The 19949-nt window shown below is 39.4% G+C and overlaps 1 protein-coding gene across 32 annotated transcripts in view; it reads right to left on the bottom strand.

Moving 5' to 3' along the window:
- The window catches only part of SORBS2 (sorbin and SH3 domain containing 2), a 211019-nt gene that overhangs the window by 22601 nt on the left and 168469 nt on the right, over positions 1–19949 (bottom strand). For 31 of the 32 annotated variants that reach the window (XM_082715664.1, XM_082715694.1, XM_082715665.1 and 28 more), the window contains 7 exons: positions 18553–18602; positions 16489–16673; positions 9559–9647; positions 8112–8158; positions 3679–3793; positions 3466–3594; positions 1273–1476 (listed from right to left, as the gene is read on the bottom strand). In XM_082715664.1, coding sequence (XP_082571790.1) covers positions 1273–1476; positions 3466–3594; positions 3679–3793; positions 8112–8158; positions 9559–9647; positions 16489–16673; positions 18553–18602 — 819 coding nt within the window. Of the gene's footprint in view, positions 1–1272; positions 1477–3465; positions 3595–3678; positions 3794–8111; positions 8159–9558; positions 9648–12561; positions 14143–16488; positions 16674–18552; positions 18603–19949 lie in introns of all 32 variants that reach the window. The other variant, XM_082715681.1, reaches the window with a different exon arrangement.

The following is a 19949-nucleotide window of genomic DNA, read 5'->3' as shown; positions in this document are numbered from 1 at the left end:
GGAGCTTCTAAAAAACTTTCTAATCAATCAGACAAAATCAGAGGGTACCAAACTGTTTTATTACCCAATGATATTATCCAGTGATAAAGGATTGAGAGCAATTACCCAGCAGCTGAAAGCCAGTCTTCAAAGAGGAGTAGAATACATAAAATGCCCTTTTAAAAGAGAATGCTTTTCTTGAGAGGGGAGACTCTTCGATCATTTACATATGTAAAGTCCTTCTAGGCTCCTTGTCAAGGAGTACTTTGGGTCCCCTGGGATGCTTTTTTGCACTGGGACATGATGACTTCACACTTGAATAATGTTTGATACGCTGATGTTATTTTGTTAGCTCTAAATGGTTTATTTTCTAGGTCCCAGCCAAACTAGTTAATAAATTGTGCAAAATAAAATGTTTAAAATGTTGGAAAGTGGAACAGTTCCTTGGTAATTTTAAGTTTTACACTTGAAAGTTAATGAGAAGGAGAAAGAAATCCCTAAATACCATCCATGAGAAGAATACAACATATTATAATTCCATAGAAAATGAAGGAAAACTTCACACTGTGAGTAAGAAAAGTAGGAAAATAGCCTTTTCTAATTAACCAGTTCAGGAAGCAAAGTGCCTTTTAGAGTACATATTGAGAAAGATAATGATCTTCAGCTAACAGCTCAAGATAGATAGTAGTTCCGGCACAAAATCACCCTAAACTTAATAACCAATGACATTTTCATTCAAACTAATAAGCAAACTGACTTACAAACCTTAATTAAATTTTTGTCTTCTCTCTTTTTCTATATTAAAAAAAAACAAGACTCTTATAGAATTTTGTCAACTTAATTACCATGCCTTGAGACCATTTTGAGATCTATCTACACATACTTATATATATGAATTATACCTATACAGATCCATGTAAAAGATGCACCCATAAAAATAAAATCAAGCTTTAGGAAAAAAATCAAGCTTCAGAAAAATTTTCAAAAAGCAGATACATGTGTATGTACACATGTATATATCGTATGAGATAACTGTGATACTAATGTTTTTTCCATCAGTATTTTAATTCGAAAAATAAAATTATAAAAATCCAGCATTAAACCTTTGTGCTAGTGCCCCTCAGAAGAAGAAACTATATTGACTTGACATGGCTCGCACACTTAGAAATATAACTTATACATTCTGTGCTTTGCAATAGATTTGATGTTCTAGTCTAATGCGTAACGTCACATATTGACAATCTTACTTCAGGCTCCCAAGTATTATACCAATATGCTAGAATGTCTTCTTACCTTATTGGAACTTAAGCTGTGGATTCTATCACTAGAGTAGCTGTGGGGGATTGGAGGGTCGGGGTAATCGTCAGCACCTGTGGTTGGATTCTTCTTGACAACTTCTACATAGGAAACAGGGAAGATGCCTTGTCTGCTGGTTCCTGGGATTTTACCTTCATACCAGTTTTGATCAACTCTTTTAAGAAGAATAACTCTATCTCCCTGTAATGAATATTAGGAAAGTGCGTTATAAATAGAGACGTGATAACGACAACAAAAAAGTGTAATTGTCATGGTTGTCTGATAGACAGTAGTTTTCCATTTGGGAAAAGTCTGATACCCCTAGTTATTGTTGTTGTTTGTTTGTTTGTGTAAGGAGAACACAAATAAACTGACTTCATTCCCAAATTACAGGTCATCCACATATAGGCAATTTCACCATTCGTTCATGACATGACAATCTCCCCTAGGGATGCCTGGTTAATGGGAATGGGCTTACACATGTTCTTACACTGGTACCATGTGGAAGGACCCGAATCCGTTTCCTTAAAAAGCACTATGGTTTAACAGGGAAAATCTCACTGACAGTAGCGTTATCCTATCACTGACGGATTCAAGGGAATGACCTCCTTCTGCAGGAAGTGCAGCTCCGCGCGCTCTGCTAGTGTGTCTGAAATGGACTGCGGAAATCAGCCTCTGGCAGGGATGACGTTGAAGGGCACACTGTCATTCTTCCTTGATCTACACCTGGGAAATAGCAGCAAAGGGTATGGCTAGCAGGACGGGGCAAAGATAGTCCCCTCCACAGCCAGGGCTGACCTCCACCTGTTTTGCATTAAGATGGTGAAGCAATGCTGTCCATTCTCGCTGGTTGGGGACAACACCAAGGTGGTCATTAGACATTTTCACAGAGCCCCCGGCTTTAGCAATAACAGAACTTTCTATGGTTACCATTGCTGCTACTGGCAGCGATCGTGCCAATGCCATAAAACTCAGCTGCAATTTCAACTTGAAGCCACATGTGGCCCTGAAATAAATAGGCAAATTGTGGTTAAATGGCAGTAACTTCGCAGCCATGTCCAGCAGGTAGTACGGAAGTCTGGGCTGCTGAGGCCTTGAGGAGGACAGAGTCAAAGCTTCAGCGCTGTAGGGAGACCTCCTTCAGGGGACGCTCAAGGTGCAAGTCTTCCTAGAGCCTGTCCCACACTGGCACTGGGTGGGACACGCTGAAGAAAAGCAAATCTTTCTACTCGTAAAATCTGTACTGATTTTTCCCGCTGCTGCTGGAGCTATAAATCGCACCAGTAGAAGCTTCTCTTTTACTAGGAAATAGAAGCTGGTTGGGTTTGTGAGAAACTGTGTTGCAGGCTGGAGTTGGGGGGCAAGAATCGACTGCACCAGGGCAGAGAGGGGAGAACGGGAGGAGGCTCTGCCGGATAAGAACGGTGGGGCTTCCCTTCCTTGCTCCTGGCTAAGGACTGCCCTGATGGACAATGAGGTTCTAGAACCACCGTGCAGTGACTCTCCAGCCTGTCCTCTGTGCAGACCTGTGCTTGCTGCCAGCACATGAACATGACGTTCATTTGCTCTTTCATTTGCTCTTTCATCACTGCGTTAAGTTGCTTCAAGTCAAGGGGCTCTTTCTGACATGCTTCAGAAGAGCTCCTAGAACTGGGTAAGTTGCTAGTGGAATTCGGGTCGGTCCTGAGGCCCAGAGGGTGCTGATCAAAGCAGGAGCACTGCGCAAATGACTCCTCTGAAAGGCTCCGGCGCGAAAAGTACCTGCATTATGTGAGGACTGTTCCTTGATGCCAAGTTAAAATTAAATGTTGGAACAGTATTTTTGAAAAAAAATTTGAATAATAAAGCAGCAGGGCAACAATATTTCGAGGTGCATGAAAGTGTTCTTTTCCTTTTGATGTTTCCATAGAAAGAGGTCCGGGAGATTCAGCCCCAGGCGCCCCTCGGAGAGGAGTCGGAGCCTGCCCTGCTAAGCCCGGGAGGGAAGGTCCTGCGAGAAGCTTTGTGTCCTGCAGGGGACCTCATCTGGAAGGACACAGGAACCTGGGTAAGGGCGCCTGGGGGTGGTCTTATAGAGTCCTTTGTAGCACGTGGGGGAAGCACAAAAATGTCTAAGAAAAAGGTAACCTATTTTAGTTTTGAAAATAAGAGCCTTTCAAAAGGCGCTGTTGGAGAAAACAGCCGGGGTACCTTTCTCAGCGATAGCTCCACATTTGTGTCAGCGCTGAAATTATATTTGGCCAAAGCTTCTCCGATTTCTCCAGGCTGCGCTGGCGGAGGGGGTCTTGCGGGCTGTGCTTTTTCGGGAGGTATGAGTTTCTGCGAAGGACAACAGGGACTTAGTCTTGATCTGTGGGGAGTCTGGAAGCTGGGACCACGGAAGAAGGAAAGGAAAGGACCTACCTCGACGTAGGAGATTGGGAAGATGCCCACTCTGCCGTGGTGCTCTCCCTCATACCAGTTTTGATCTATTTTCCTGAGGATGTAGACAGTATCTCCTTTCTTAAACGACAGCTCCCTGGAAGAGACAGGTTTCAGTGGGTTTCCCCCCGAAGTAGAGCAATGACTGGTGAGATCAATACTCTCACTCGGTCGGCATTTGGCTGAGAAATATACTGTCCCTATATATTTAAAATATATATTAATATATTATACATTAAATTAAATTAATAATAATAAATAATAATATAAATAAATAATACATCAATGAATTAAATTATATATTAAATTAAAATAAATTAAATTTAAATATAATTTAAAATATATTTAAATTAAAAAATATATATTTAATATATATTAAATAATCTGCCGAGCCCAGTTACATAAGGATTTTCCTTGCAAACTCTTAGAATTCACTGATCACATTACAATGTCAGAAGTGATTTCAGAAGAGAACAAGTGTAAACATCACACTGGATATAAATCACGGGCAGATGCCTATGAGATTTAAAGGCAGGGACAGGCGACTGCTGTGTTATCAGGAGTTTCTCGTGGAGGAGCAGTGGCGTTTGGTATAATGGTACATGAGGTCTGCACTGATTTCATTTGTCCTGAAGCCGGTCAGCTAGTTAGCGGGGTAACTGACGTCTCTCTCTTCCTGTCTCCTTTTGATGTGCTAACGCTTACAATAAGGAAAATCAATATTTAGCTGTAGCACAGAAGGACCATCACCAGAAAATTGTTATTTATGGGTCCTTGAAGCTGGTTGTCAGGCATTGAAGTGGAATGTTTTGATGAGGAATGTATTCTGCGTAAAGAGAAAGATCTTTGTTCTTTCGTGGAGCATGGAAAGAAACATGTTTGGAGTGTAAAGACATAAACAGATTGCTTGTTGCCTACTTTGTCCCTTTTTTAAAAAGATTTATTTATTTTCTGGAGAAAGAGAGTGCACATGGGTTGCGGGGAGAGAGGCAGAGAAGCAGACTTCCCCATTGAGCCAGAGCCTGGATGTGGGGCTCAGTCCCAGCACCCTGAGATAATCAATAGACTGAGCCACGCAGGCACCCCTAGATCTTTTTCTTTTAAAGATTTTATTTATTTGATATCTATAGAGAGAGCACAAGCAGGGGGAGTGGCTGGCAGAAAGAGAGGGAGAAACAGGCTTCCCGCTGAGCAAGAAGCCTGATGCAGGGTTCGATCCCAGGACCCTGGGACCATGACCTGAGCTGAAGGCAGACGCTTAACTGACTGAGCCACACATGGTGCCCCTTGTTTTTAAAAAAGAAAAATATTTTCAAGATGGTAACTATAGTTTTCCAGCTGGGCTCTTTCAAAGAAGAAGCTTATTTACCTGCTTTTTCCTAAGCCGGTAAATGTGGATAATGTAATTTTAAGTTCTAAAGACAGTTCTAAAGACATTCATTATTTTGGAGAATTCACGCCCGTCTGCTCACCCTCACTGCGTCTGTTTTTCACGGCTTCGTTACCCAGGGAATTATGTCTGTTTGTCGTTTTGTCTCCATAATTATGTTTGTTTGAGGACACTTATTTCCCATCTTTTCCCAAGAGCCTCACTTTCCTAGACACTGGCCTTCCCACTCTTGGGTCTTCTGCATTGTTTCATTCAGAACGTGGAGTTGGGTGGTTTATTGATGCCGAATAGATAAAGAAGAGACAGGTAGATGTCAGATGTAGAATATTTCTTATTTAGTAAAAGAATTAATTGGAAAAAAGATGTTGCATATTAAAAGAATGATTGAGCAATTAGAAGTGCTAAAATATTCACACTGAAAGTGCAGGGGCATTTGGGTGGCTCAGTGGGTTAAGCCTCTACCTTCAGCTTGGGTCATGATCTCAGGGTCCTGGGATCAAACCCTGCATCAGGCTCTCTGCTCAGCAGGGAGCCTGCTTCCCTCCCTCTCTCTCTGCCTGCCTCTCTGCCTGCTTGTGATCTCTGTCTGTCAAATAAATAAATAAAATCTTTAAAAAAAAAAGTGCATTAAATTTTCAGTAACCCTAAAGACAAAGGAGACTCACAGAGCCTCACTGTAGTATTTCCCTGTTTTATGAAGTGCCTGATGTAGGAAACAAAAAGCATAATATTTAATGTTTACAGTCCAACAGCTTTCTTAGCAGCAGGTGTGTTTTGTTTCTGGAAAGGAGACTAGGAAGCTTAGCTAAATGTCAATTAGAGAAAACTAACTTTTTCTTTTCAATGTGAAAAGAAATCAAATCTATTTTTAAAGGTTTGTGTTTAAAATTTTGAAGGCTTCTAGCTAAAGGACAGAAATCTCACTTAACAGTTTTCAAAACTGTGTCTCTCTCATCTCAGACCTAGATTTTCTGAGCCCCATTATGGTAAAGGTTGCTCCCTCCCTCCCCTAAACCTTTTGAATTGAGGCCATTGACAACCTTTGGAAATGACATTTTATCTCTTTTTCCTATTTTACAATTGAGAGATTACATTGGGTGAGTTACTGAGCTGTGTTTTTGTAAATTAAACATTTTGCATTAGGGAAAGGAAAAATAGCTTTTAAAACCTATTTATTTAAAACAGATACATCTACCGGTCTCTTGTTTATAAGATGTTAGGCATGAAAAGCACTCACATCTAGCTATTAATTAAGAGTATTTCCAGGACATTCAGTGCTTCTGGGGGTGCGAGCCTTTTAAAGCTGCACAAGTCATCCATACGCTCGATTTTTGTGTCAAATAGGGTGACTACACTGAGGACTGACTGCTTTTTACATTTCCCAAGAAGGAACCAGAGGAAGACGGTTAAGCAGCCATCAGACCAGCTTACTTATGGTATGTGGGAAACAATTTTTGTTTCTGTTTTTGTTTTTTTTACAAAAAATATGGGTTGGCTTCCATGGGTGGTTATTGGATCGACTTCTCTGAAGTCTTACACAATTCGATTTTGTAGGTGTCGAAAGATTTTCGTGGAAGGTGGGGGGTGGCGCAGACACCATTCAGAAAGGCTGTGCCATTTGCCAGCTTGAACCTCTGCTAACTCAGAGCTTCTGCAATGAGGACAGGGCCTTGGAGGATGGCGAAAGGCTTGGCACTTGGAGCAAACAAAATCCAGCAACACAATTAACACCCCAAACACTTCCCTCAGCACTGTACATCATCTTTCTCCCAAAGCCTGTTTTTTATTAAGCTTTCTTAAAAAGCTGAGGGCCCTGGGTGGATACCTTTCCTGTGTTATGTGCCCCGTCATTCCTCGGGGTTTCATACATTCTGATTTCTTGTCACAAGGAAGAAATGAAATTTACATGTTCTAAGTCATTATTTTGTAAAAGTGACACGTATCATACAAATTGTCACACTGTATCCAAAGAGCAGGGTCATAGCTACTAGAGTGTAGTACAAACAAAGCAGATGTTACTTATGTCATCAAAAAAAAAAAAAAGTAGGTAAGCTTTTCTTCAGGATTTTTTTAAACACTAGTTTGAAGCCATCTTAATTTCTAGACAGCATTTTCCTATTTAGTTCACTCACCATCTCAGCAGTATTACCCACATCTGAGTGATTTTATTTTTTGTATGTCATATGGCAGAGACAGTTTCTAGAACTATTAATTGATTAATATAATATTATACATTTTTATGAATACAATATTTTATTATTATAAATATTCTGTCTGAACAACACAAGATAATTTAATGCCAATATTCAACTGTTTCAATATCTTGAATTCTAATGGAGATCAGAGTTTCTGAAATCAGGTCTGTATACATGGGCCACAACAGATCTGGAAGGTTCCCTCCTGTTTAAGCCTCTTTATGTGCTTAGTACTAACACATGCCCATCTGATTAACAAGTTCCTAAGTACAAAAGGCAAAAAGAAAAAAAAAAAAATACTGCCCCACAGGAGTATGAAAATACCAACATCAAAAGACCAGAGGTGAAAATTTTGCTCAGAATCTCAGTGTTAAAGTGTTAGGACATGGAGGTTTGACTATGGAATCTTTGTTCACTGTTCTACTCCTCTACCCTGCAAACTGTCCTGGATATGGTTGGATAAATAAATGTTATCAAATTCTCTCAGGTAGTGTTTACTCGCCAACATTTCACTTTTATTTCATTCTTGACACAAAAATTCTAGAAACAAAGATTCTTAATATCACTTTTGTTTTCCTATCCCTTTGAACTCATGGTGCTCTAACATGTTTAGTGTCATTTAAAACTCAATGTTTGTCAATTAAACTTCAGAGGAAAATAAAATCAACCCCATCCCAGTTAATTGTGAAGGAAACACTAATTACAGCCGACTGCTCAGTTGGGACTTAGAACTTATTTGTGATACATCTCATTGCAATATTTGCCTCTTAAATATTACTGAAGTATTTAAGCCACCCTAAGTTGTATAATGCAACACTTATCTTACTTACTTAGATGTCTGAGCTTTAAAATCATAAACAGCTTTTGCAGGCAATTTCTGAAAGGGAAGGTAAATAATTAGCACTCATTTACAATTTGGATTTTTTTTTCAAGAAAATAATTTCATGTGAATCAAAGGGAAATTAAATCACAAAGAATGATGAAACATATGTAAATCCTTTATGCAATTTATCAATCAACCAATTAGTCCTTCATTTAGGTATTTAAGTGATAACAGAACATAGTAGATGACTTTTTCATCATAACCACTGAATATCATATTTCATCTTAGAAACTAAGTAAGATGAATGCTGGAATAGGGCTCTGCCAAGGGTTCTGTCCCAGGGATGAATCTGGCTTTTCCCGGGATAATGCCGAGGGCTAGTTGCTCTAGGTTCTTTGTATCGACATAACTCCTTCAGAATCATAATCAAAAGACTGGGAAGAGTCATGAAGGAGACCATCAATCCCTTTTACTAAACAATTATCAACATAGTAGCAAAGAAATCTTAGCCCAGTTATCACTGGGAAGCTAGTTAGTGGCCCAAAGCACAGGCTAGGTCATCTTGAGCACACGGTAAACCAGCCTTTTGGTCATGATAAGACGTGATACACACTCTCCTTCCATCACCCTGGTCCCCACAGCTAGCCACTCCAGATCTTCCTTCTCCACTTCCCAGTAATCCCCCCTCCCCACTCTCTTTCCTCATGATTCTGTGAACTTCAGGCAACCTGGAACATTCTTTTTTTTTTTTTTAAATTTTTTAAATATATTTTTTTAAAGATTTTATTTATTTATCAGAGAGAGAGGGAGAGAGCAAGCACAGGCAGACAGAATGGCAGACAGAGCCAGAGGGAGAAGCAGGCTCCCTGCTGAGCAAGGAGCCCGATGTGGGACTCGATCCCAGGACGCTGGGATCATGACCTGAGCCGAAGGCAGCTGTTTAACCAACTGAGCCACCCAGGCGTCCCAACCTGGAACATTCTTGACTTCTCTGGGGTCCCACAGGCTCTAGACTATAGGAGACACAGCCTAGCGATTCTCCTGGATTGACTGCCAGTCTGAGACCTGCTTTCAGCTGCCATCAAACAGCTCCGAGATAGCACGCACCAGAGCTCTGGCCCTGAGCCAGGGCCACGGACAAAGAGCTAGGCCGTTCCTAGGAGCCTTGATTTTTCAGAGATGTTCTCAAATAAAAGCAGGCCAGCAAAAATCATTATGTCCAATTGGTATGGCTTTGCAGCACAGATGATCTAGGGCTCTCCCCCTAGGGGAGAGTGGGGACATTTGTATAAGGAAATCTCCTTCCTCTGTGGGGCAACCCAGCTCAAGACTCTTGCAGAGCTCTGTTGTTCATGCATGGGTGTAATTCAAGATTCAGAGAAGCCTTGCGGCTGACAAGTGCTTTGCCAAATACACTGCGGAAAAAAAGACTCAAGTAGCACTAAACACACCACCTCTTTTTCCGGAGTTCCTCTTCTTTCCCGAGGTGCGCTTCTCCCCAGGTCAGTCATGGTGGATGCATAACTTCTAGGGGACTCGTGGTCTGTGGAAGAGGACAGGGCCGGAGTGAGTATCCACTTAATTAAAAGCTGACCCTTTTTGCCATTTTCCTGGTGGCAACTATTTTCTCCTTCAGATTCTGAGACACACCACAATGGAAGACATGGGTATAAAACTCATAGGTCATTACAAAGTTGCGAAAAAAGACACAAAACCAGCACATTTCAAAAGAGACAAATATCCGAGGTGGCAGAAGTGTTCTAAGCACACATATAATTGTTACATTGTTGATGAATTCATGCTGCAGCGCTCCTTGTAGACAATTCATAGTCCTGGGGATTTCCCATCTCCAAGACTTAATACTTTCTTTTCCTTTTGCTCTATGGGACTGATAGAAGATGGACCATTTGAAAATAGCAACAGTTTACAAAAACTAAAACATTTTGTGGAACAATTTAAGAATGCAGTAATGAAAAAGAAAAAAGAAAAAAAGAAAGTACGGTGATGGCAGAACTTGGATGTGTCCCTCCCCCAGCCCTTCTTGCCAGCCCCTCTCATTAAATCTAAGGTGTTAAATCTAAGATGTCATTTAAAGGGTTAAAAACTTTGTATCTTTTGCCTCCCCTTTTGCGCAAGTACCTCATCAGAAAGTATTTTTTATTCCAAGAAACAAAGGGATAAAAATTCTCTAAACACCTAGTATCGTATTGGTTGCCAAACTGCTTATGAAATCCTGAATTGTTTCTGTTCACCTTAAAACAAAGTATAAATAGCTATATTACAAAATTGTGATTACAAGTATCTCTTAATGGTCTCATACTTTACACATTGATACGTGGAAATGTAACTAGAGGCTAAAAGTACCCCAGTAATCTCTGTTAAAGAATTCTACCAATATACCTGGGTCGAAATTAGTAAATTCTTTCTCTTAGCCTTTAATAAATTTAGTTGTATTGGTTAACAAGAAACATTAAGTAAAATAAATACAGCCATAAAGGAATTTAAAATGCCAATTCATAAAAGGAAAGCATTGTTTAAAGATTTTGACAGCTTTGACTGTAAGGAAGAATTGTCTGCTTAAAAGCAGGTGGGTTATCAGTTATGTGACAACATAAGGATAAAGGTCTACTCTCTATTAGTTGTGAATTCCAAAGTTTTTAGGCTTAATAAGGTAGCATGGCCACAAATATTCAAGTAAAACTTAATCGGTTATTTTCAAGAGTGAGAGAGGATTATGTGCCATTTATTTTCCGTTTTAAATCATATTCTTTTACGATCATAGGGCTCTCATACCGATCATTAAATTGTAAATTACTTTTGCTAATCCTTGGAATATAAACTCTTTTCAACTGGGCTAAACAAAGTTGGAAAGTAAGTATTTTATTTCATTAAATGCTTCTCAAAGCTCCCTCAAATCATGTTTCAATAATGTACTCTACCTGTGCATAAAATTTAGAAGGGATGATTATTATTCATCTACCTAACCGAATAACTGGAATTGTCCAATATTGGGAAAAGGTAGTTAATTAATTAAAAACTTAAACTATGACATCTCAATCTCAATAGGTGAAAATTTCAAACTGTAGGCATTGATTTAAAAAATTCTAGTTTATTATTTTTGAAGCATGTTGTATACTATAAATGAAAGCAAAGATAAACACTAATAAAATAAGCAAATGTGTACAATGGCAGTTAACATACTACATTAATATGAAATTTGATGTTTTTTAACTATAGAGATTATATTCTAGACTATAAAATCTGAATTACTAGGAGTTTGAATCTCTTTTCTCCTACCTCTCCCTAAATGACTTTGGTCAAATCTCACCTTCCCTGGGTCTGAACTATAAAACAAAGCTTATAATGATACCTATCACCTAGGTTCAGGCTGGTGTTAATTAGATAATGTTTGTAAAGCACTTTGCAGTGTTCCATGCATAGAAGACTATTGATAATCTAAATTTCAGCATGGAATATTCTTTCCAGCTTCTTAAAATTTACATAGTAAACAGATGTACTTTAAGAATTAACCAAAAGAATTGTATAAAGATTGTATCAAAAATGCCAATACACCCCCCAAAATCTCAAAAAAGTCCTCTGCATTTGAACTGTTATTTGTCCTTGTGTTGCTACTTCAAGGTGATAATCCATCTATGACAATGGACTTGGGGGTGTCTTTTTACCTCCATGTCTAATTCAAATGTCAATATAAGATTCTGTTAGAGGAAATAGAAAACAAATAAATTAAGATATGGAAAGGCAGAGAAAATGAAATGGAGACGAGATTTCTGTATATATAGCTTAAAGATGCATTCACAAAAATTTTATCCCATTATGTCCTTTAAATGAAGAAAGTCATTAAACAAATCCTATTCTTTTCTCATTGATCATCGATTACTACATGACATACTACAATTTTGCTTCCAGAGTGTTTTGATGTAGTACCTTTACATTGCATGTAAGCACATTATTTACTGAGTGACTATAACTTTATAAAGTTAACGTAAAAAGGAAAAAGCTATTTGTTAAGTTACTGGTTTTGATTCACTTCACCACAAAAAAAGAGTTGTCAGTCTCTTAAGGATACTGATACTCAATCATGGTCTCTGTCTTGGAACCCTCTTAAATTGGTAAAATAAGTTTAATTCGGTGTTTTGATGCAAGTGGTTGCAGCCCTAACATTAAGCTACGAGATGGTTTTCCCTTTTGATTTTGAATGAGTAAATTTTTGTGAATTAGCGATCACTTTAAGCCACACACGGAGCCCGGAGAGCACATGGGCAAATGAGATGATGTAGTAAGAACCGTTTGCACAACAAGCATTTGCTTCAAAAAACACATAACGATGCCAGGTGGTCTCGTGGCTTAGGAATGATGAGATGTAGGAATGGAAGGTGTGAGAGAGCTGGATGGCGGATGTCTGAACCACAAGGAAAAAGAAAGAAAAGCTCATCCACCTTGGAGACTCCGTGCACTGTCATAATCTTGGTGACGGTAGCTGGCGGTGGTGGTGTCCGCGTCTTGGAAAGAGGCACTGTGAGGCATTCTCCCACAATCGTTCTGGTACAACGGACGATGCATAGCACCGTCCTGAGGCAGTGGGTGGAAAGGCTGGTGCATGGGGCTCCTTCTCAGAGCTCTAAGCGACGAGTTCCTCTCGGGGATATCCGGCAGAAGCTCACTGATGAGACGGTGCAGGATGCTGTTGTCCGGCAGACTTCCCCTTCTCTTTTCGGCTTTAATCTGGTCACAGATGTCTTTAAGGGCAGAGTCCAGAGCCTCAAATACAGAAGCTTTACATTTTGCCTTTTCAGTCTGTTTTTTGGGTGTCGAATTTTTTTTCCTCCGGAAAGGCACGGGACTGACCAGAAATGCAAGCTTAGAGAGCCCAGGGTCCATTTCTTGTCTTCTGGGCTCTTCGGTGTTCTCGTGTTTGGCTCTTTCGTGTTTCAGCATCGTGGTGAACCGGGTGTAGGAGGCCGGGCATCTGCCTTTGCAGGAGCTGATCAGGTGTCGGTGGTGGTGATGGTGGTGATGGTGGTGATGGTGGCTGGACCCGTAGAAGCTTTCAGAGGACGTGAAAGAAAAGTGATCGAAGTCGCTCTCGCTGCAGAAGGACGATCCTTCGACGTGAATGTAATCGCTGTGGTCAGACACGACGCCGTCCTGGTCGCTATCTGAGAACTCTACGTGCGCTCTGGGCTGCTCATCACTGGTGACTTCGATATGAATCGGTACCAGGGCTTGGGGCTCGTAGCTCCGCTGCATATGCGAAGCGTGTCTGCTCTGACCTTCTTCCTCCAGCAAAGACTCAATGGAAAATCGCCTCTTGGGACATAAACCATTTTGTTGAGCTTCTAGGCTGATGGGAGATAACATTTCGTCTCCTAAATTGGGCATGGACTTGGACTTTTGAATCAGCTTTTCGAATTCAGAAATGCGGGTGGGGACCATGTCCCTGGGCACCTCCTCGGTGGAGGACTGGCTCCATCCGTGCAGCAAGCTCTTGTGCTGCTGCTCCTTCTCGTACTGCATTATCCTCGACTTGACGGAGCAGATCACCTCCGACGCCATCAAATCCTTGCGGTTAATGCGATGCATTTTCCTGTACATTTTGAGGAACCCCGGGGCGTTGTGGGCTGACCTGTGGCGGAGCCTTGACCTGCCGTTACTCCGACCCTCCTGGATGTAGGGGGAGGCCCACGCTATAGGGCAGCTGTCCTTGGAGTCCTCTTCACATAACAGAGAACCCATACTCTCTGACTTGGTTTTGGGGTCGGGGAAGCTATCACAGTCGTCGTTTAGAAGATCGTCACAGCTGCGGGATTTGATTTTCGGGGACACCGTCTCCTCAGTGCTGCTCCAGACCTCTGCATTCTGTCGGGCCATCTGCCAGCCGTTCTTGAAAGTAATGGCCCTCTGTGAGTCACGAGGGACATCCAAATGCTGTCTGTAAGCGTTACAGTAATCTAACTCATTGGAGGGGTTGCCGTTGAGCCCTGAGTAACTGTAAAGGGATGGACATATATCATCCCCACCTTTTAATCCAGGGCAGCGTGGTGGAAGAGAGACATTTGGAGAAGTTAAAAGGTTCACAAAGAGGAGAGAGTGTCACTTAGCAACAGACAGCAGCAAAGAGAAAGAAGTTAGCATGGTTTGATCTAGACACCGACTGTTAAACATGTAGCTTCAACTCTAGAGAAAAAAGCCAGATTCTAAAGCAAGGTAATACTTTCTCAATGAAGGTAGCTTTGCAGATATGAGAGTCAACAAAACCCTGTATAAAAGGTAATGTAGCAAATCTACCTATTTTTATGGTGTTCACACATCTTCCGGCAAACATGGCAAACCTCAAAAGCTAATCTATAGCATGCCCTGGTCGTCATTTCAAGTTTAAACAATTAAGACCAAAAGTGCTACCTATTTAATCAACTTAATAGGGTCAGGTTTGAGTCTCATTTGATTCATAATGACAGAGAATAAGAGTGATTTATAAATTTGCTTTTAAATACCAGTCCCATAACTGTACCAAATAATTTTTCATGGGCATTAGATGCAAAAAGGGTGATGCATATTTTCTAAATTTGCAAAACCAAGATGTTGTGCACTGTTGCTGCTAATATGTTTCCAAGGGAAAAAACACAAGTGGAACCTCTTTAAATAAATGAATTTACCCCTTTAATTGCTCTACTTTTAACCTCTTATGAGGCAGGTTCTTATAAGGTAGGGGGATATAATATAAAACTTCCTTCAGAGGTAAAGACATCTTGCTTTTTTTCAGGGAGGTTTTTTTGTTTGTTTTTTTTTTTTTTTAATAATTTGCAACTTGGTAATAGAGAGCTAAAACTGACCTCAATTTAGAAGATGTTTGGAAAGACTCTTTTGCTGTGCTGAGTTCACTAATAAACAAATGACCAAAGTACATCTAATGGGAAATTTCCTTCTTAGAAGAGAACCTCATGAAGGAAAATATCTGTATTGATTCCTGCCTTACAATCTTACCCACATTTTTCAAAAGCAGATTAGCACATTGAGTAGATATGTAATATCTGGGAAAGGAAGTTAACTTAACACTCCCTGGGATAAAAACAATTACCTAAATTAATCAGAATCCTTTAAACTTTTGGGTGCTATCCAAGTATAATGAATCAGTGGTATTTCATGAATTATTTATTTTCTGTAGGCATTCATTTGCATAAATGAGTAGAATCTGATCCAAGCATCTTAGTGAATTTGATGAAGGGTATCATGAGAGAGGCTCACTCCTTCTGAACATTCCGGATAACATGCACGGTTTTACTGGGAAGATGGCTAGTGCCTCTCACCCACCCAAAGTCCAGTCGTCCAGACCTGCCTGTCTTCTGCCCATAGACCAGCTACTGCTTAGCTTTAATCACCACATGGCAACACTTGAAGCGCTTACGTTTGATAAGTGTAGCTGAGTCTGTGCTGTATTATGGAAACCTCTGTTAGAGCTCAGGTTCATCACACACTTTAAATTCCTTCGGTATTTTGTTTCAAGCCTAGGAGACTGGCAGAGATTATGGGACCCCAAATATGGTATGGCCTTAGATACTTGTAGATGCCAGGTCAAGCCTCAGTCTCCATCTTGGGAATGTTCTGGTTAGCCCAGCAATAATGCACTGAACGGTCTTTCAGAGACCTGGAGGAGAGACTCGCCCTCTCTCAACACAGCTCATCTAATTTCCAGAGAGGAGACAGGCCATGTGGAAAAATGACTTGGTGTTATCTCAAATTTTCTAAGTATGGCTTGAAACCAGTTAGGTCTTACTGGTGGAATGTTCTGAACCAAACACAATGTTCCATGCAGAACACAGATATTCTACTATCTATATAAATGTTCACCAAAATATAAAACAAATTACTAAAGAAATAACTTTAATTGGTCAGACACATTTTTATCTAGAACTAAATAAAAAAACAACAACAACACTCAAATCAAAGTGTTTTAGGCAACAACATTCTTGGTTGCTACTTCTAATTCCTATTCTAGAAACGCGATTAACTTTGCTGGCTGTAGTAACACTAGAACACTTTTGACAATGTGCAAATATTTATACATGTAATCTTTTAATAGCCTGACAGTAAGTTAGATCCTTCGAATTTGTTCAAGAAAAACTCACAAATGGATTATTTGGAGGAAGAAAGCATCTTTAGGCTAGATGGAGCCATCAAACAGCCCACCAACTTGACCTAGTCTGTGTGAAAAAGATAAATTACTGTTTTGAAACCAAATTGTATTCAAGATGCTGTATTTAAGTGTTAACTCTCTCTGAATGGTTATCTTGGACCAGCCCTCACACGGTACCCTCGATTAAAGTTAAGCTAGTAAATTGCTTACTTGTCAATCTGTGGTCACTCACCTTTTGCTCTTGAGGGGGAAGGAGGAGAAGAACTGATGAAAGACTTTGTCACGGGGCCGCCTGGTCCCGGGAGGTCCGCTCGCCCTGGGCTGGTCCTGCTCGCACTTGGATCCAAGCCCCTGGGTGGCCCCACCGCAGGTTCGCTCTTCCTCCTTTTCCTAAAGTCACTGGCCATGCTCGCAGAACTAAAAGAAGGAATCGGCTTGGTTTAGGCTGGTGTTGGAGGAGGTTCCCCTGTGACTCAGAAGGACTGATGGGAAGCGTTAGCGACACAACGTCTCTTCACTCACTTCCCCCCAACAGCAGTTTTAAGAATGCATTCCTTGCGACTAAACACTATTTCTTTATAATCCTCTCTTTAAAAAAATTTATAGACTGTATTTTCTTTTTTTTAGAGAAGTGTTAGGGTTACAGAAAAATCGATTGGAAACTACAGAGAGTTCTCCTAAGCGCCCTTTCCTTGCGCACGCACTTTCTCCCATCTTGACATTGTCTGTTCCTGTGTGTGATGTGTTTGTGACAGCTGATGAACCATCCTGACTCATAATTACTAAATGTCATTAAAGTCCATAGTTTATGTTAAGGCTGTTTCCCACCAAAGTTCCTGATTTTAAGATTTCTCTTTATGGCTGAAAACTGTTCCTTCATATGGACGCACAAATTTCTATCTCAACACACCTACCGGACGTGTCAAGTTTTGGCAGTTATGAGTAAAGCTGTTATAAACATCCATGTGCTGGTTTTTTGGGGGTGTGTGTGGCTATGTGTTTATAATCATGTTTTATTTTTATTTTATTTTTAATTCTTTGAAAGTACTGACCTTAAGTATGTTTAATTTTTTTTGCATTTTTTTTATTATTAATACATAAGGTATGATTTGTTTCAGGAGTACACGTCTGTGATTCATCAGTCTTATACAATATGAAACAGAGTCCATCATCCAGTCACCCCATCCCCCCCCGAGCCCTCCACTCGGCAACCCTCAGTTTGTTTCCTGAGATGAAGAGTCTCTTATGGTTTGTCTGCCTCTGTGGTTTCCTTTTGTTTCGTTTTTTCCTCTCTTCCCCTATGATCCTCTGCCTTGTTTCTTGGAATATAAATCATGTTTTGAAATAAAAAAAACTCCGTTTAGTGCAATATGTTGTGACTGACAATTCAGTGTTGTGATTTGTGCCATGTATCTTTTCTCTCTAAAGAAGGAGTTCCCATAACATGCCACAGGGGAGGAAAAGACTGAAAAGGAAGACATCTGGTGAGACAAATTTCTCTTACCTCACGGTTTCCCTATGGCTTGTTGTTGATGGTACAATGTGGCTGAGAGTTTGTATTAATAACCATTGCTATTGAACTGTGTATGAATTTCTGCAGTGCTATGAAGTAAGTGTGATATTTAAAGCCAACCATCAGAACTTATCTTGGCAGACTTCTAGAACAGTTAGGACTAGTGGTTCCAGATTATTCTGGTTCAATTCTAGTTTGTCTCTGCTCCTTGCCAATGGTGTGAACTTGGTAAGTTATAAGGCCTAATTTTAGTTTATTCAGAGATAAAGTGGGGAGGATAGCACTTAGCTTATCGTGGTATCTTAAGGATCGATTATGTTTATGTACTTAGAATGTCTAGTATATAGTAAGACCCCATTTATTGTAATAACAATGTTTCTGATTTATGTGGTGAGCATGTAATATGTAGAACATAATTTAGAAATTTTCTAGTAATTTATACATTTTTCAAATATACTATCGTAAGAGTCACCTAATGATATTGAAAATTAGATTTTATAATTCCCATTCAAAGAAAAGAAAACTGAGCTTAGAGGAGACAGGGAAGGGAAGAATTTCTCAGTAAAGAAATCCAGAATTATTTCATTTAATTTTTATAAAGTTTTGAATATGATCATATGAAATGATGTAAAAACAAAATGAAACAACTTCATAAAGTAGGTGCCCCAAATAATAATGAGTGATAACATAACCCTCATTATTATTTTGCTGAGTAGCATTCCTATTAAAAGAGAGATCACTGGTATATAATATTCTGGTCGCATGCTGCAATGATGTTCTTACCTAGTAGGTCTTTCCAGGCTTCTGTCTATAGAGGATTGATACAGGGAGGCCTGTTAAGATAGAAAAATAGTTCCATGAAAATTTTTCCAGGGCAATATTTCATTTGTCCTTGGACATTAAACTAGGTATCCTAAAAAAGAGTATTATAAAAGCTGAGATGAAAAATCCCATTTATCTTGGTCATAAAATGTCTTTCAAAGAGAAAACATGTAACCTGATTTCTACTTTCTTTCTATCTACTTTCTCTTTTGATATACCACAGTGTATTTTTCTGCCTAACTCAAATTATCCACAGCCCAAACATTGCCTGGGGGAGAAAAGAAAAGTCATTAAGCACTTCTTCATATAGGAAATAGACTGTAAATAGAAATTTTCTGCATCAAGGAATGGTTTGATGTTTAAAAAAATATTTGTAATCATCATTCAGCCCTTATACAACATAAACCGTCTTTATAATTTTTCTGTTGTGTTGCCTGGTATTCTCTTTAGAATATAACATTTAAGCAGAACTTGAGACATCTTTCCTCTGTCAACACAGGCATGGCATCTTAATAATACCACAGAATTTGGTTTGAAATTAAACTAAACTGCCTGGTATTTAAGTCAGGGGCAGAGTGGCATCTTTCAAAATAGCTAAGTTCAGAGTCGATTTAAAATAAATGATTGATAAACCAAAATGGAACCTTTTTTAAAAAAGAAGTAGATTTTTAAAATTTTCATGAGAACATCAACTCTCAGCTGTCCATGGCTGTAGGAATAAAGAAAAACAGAAAATACAAATTGATACATAATTCCAAATGCTTATTGTACACACCATTTTCATACTCAATTGTACTGCACTGAACAGTACAGTGAAATAGATATTAGACAGAAATATTAGATAGGACTTTTTCACTCCACACGACCATCTACCAGAATAAACATTGAAATATCTAAGGCAAGAGAGATCTGTATTGAGCTCTTGAGTATTTGAAATGACAATGCAAGATGAGTGAAAGTAGTTGTGGGGTGATGTCTAGAGTATACAGGGAAATGTATATACAAGTATATATGTGATATTATATATATAATATTATTATATATTAATAATATTATATTATATATATATTATATATATATTGTCTTGCTTTGGGGCATATTTGATGGTTAATTATTTATCCCAAACTTTGGTTTGATGAAGAACTGAAATTGTAGCTTGAAAATGTGCTTCCCTATGGAAGTTTGAAAATGTCAGCCCAAAAGAGCAGGATTTGACAGATTTGATGTAAAGTTCCCATCACATAGAAATATTTTACCAGATTATTACAAACCCACTTGGTGGAAATTAAACCACACTTTAAAAACGATTTCCATAACCTTATTTTCTACTTATAAATTAGCACCAATTAACCAATTAG

The sequence above is a fragment of the Mustela nivalis genome, assembly GCF_964662115.1.
Source record: "Mustela nivalis genome assembly, chromosome: 20".
Classification (NCBI taxonomy): domain Eukaryota; kingdom Metazoa; phylum Chordata; class Mammalia; order Carnivora; family Mustelidae; genus Mustela; species Mustela nivalis.
This window is presented reverse-complemented; position numbering and strand designations above follow the sequence as displayed.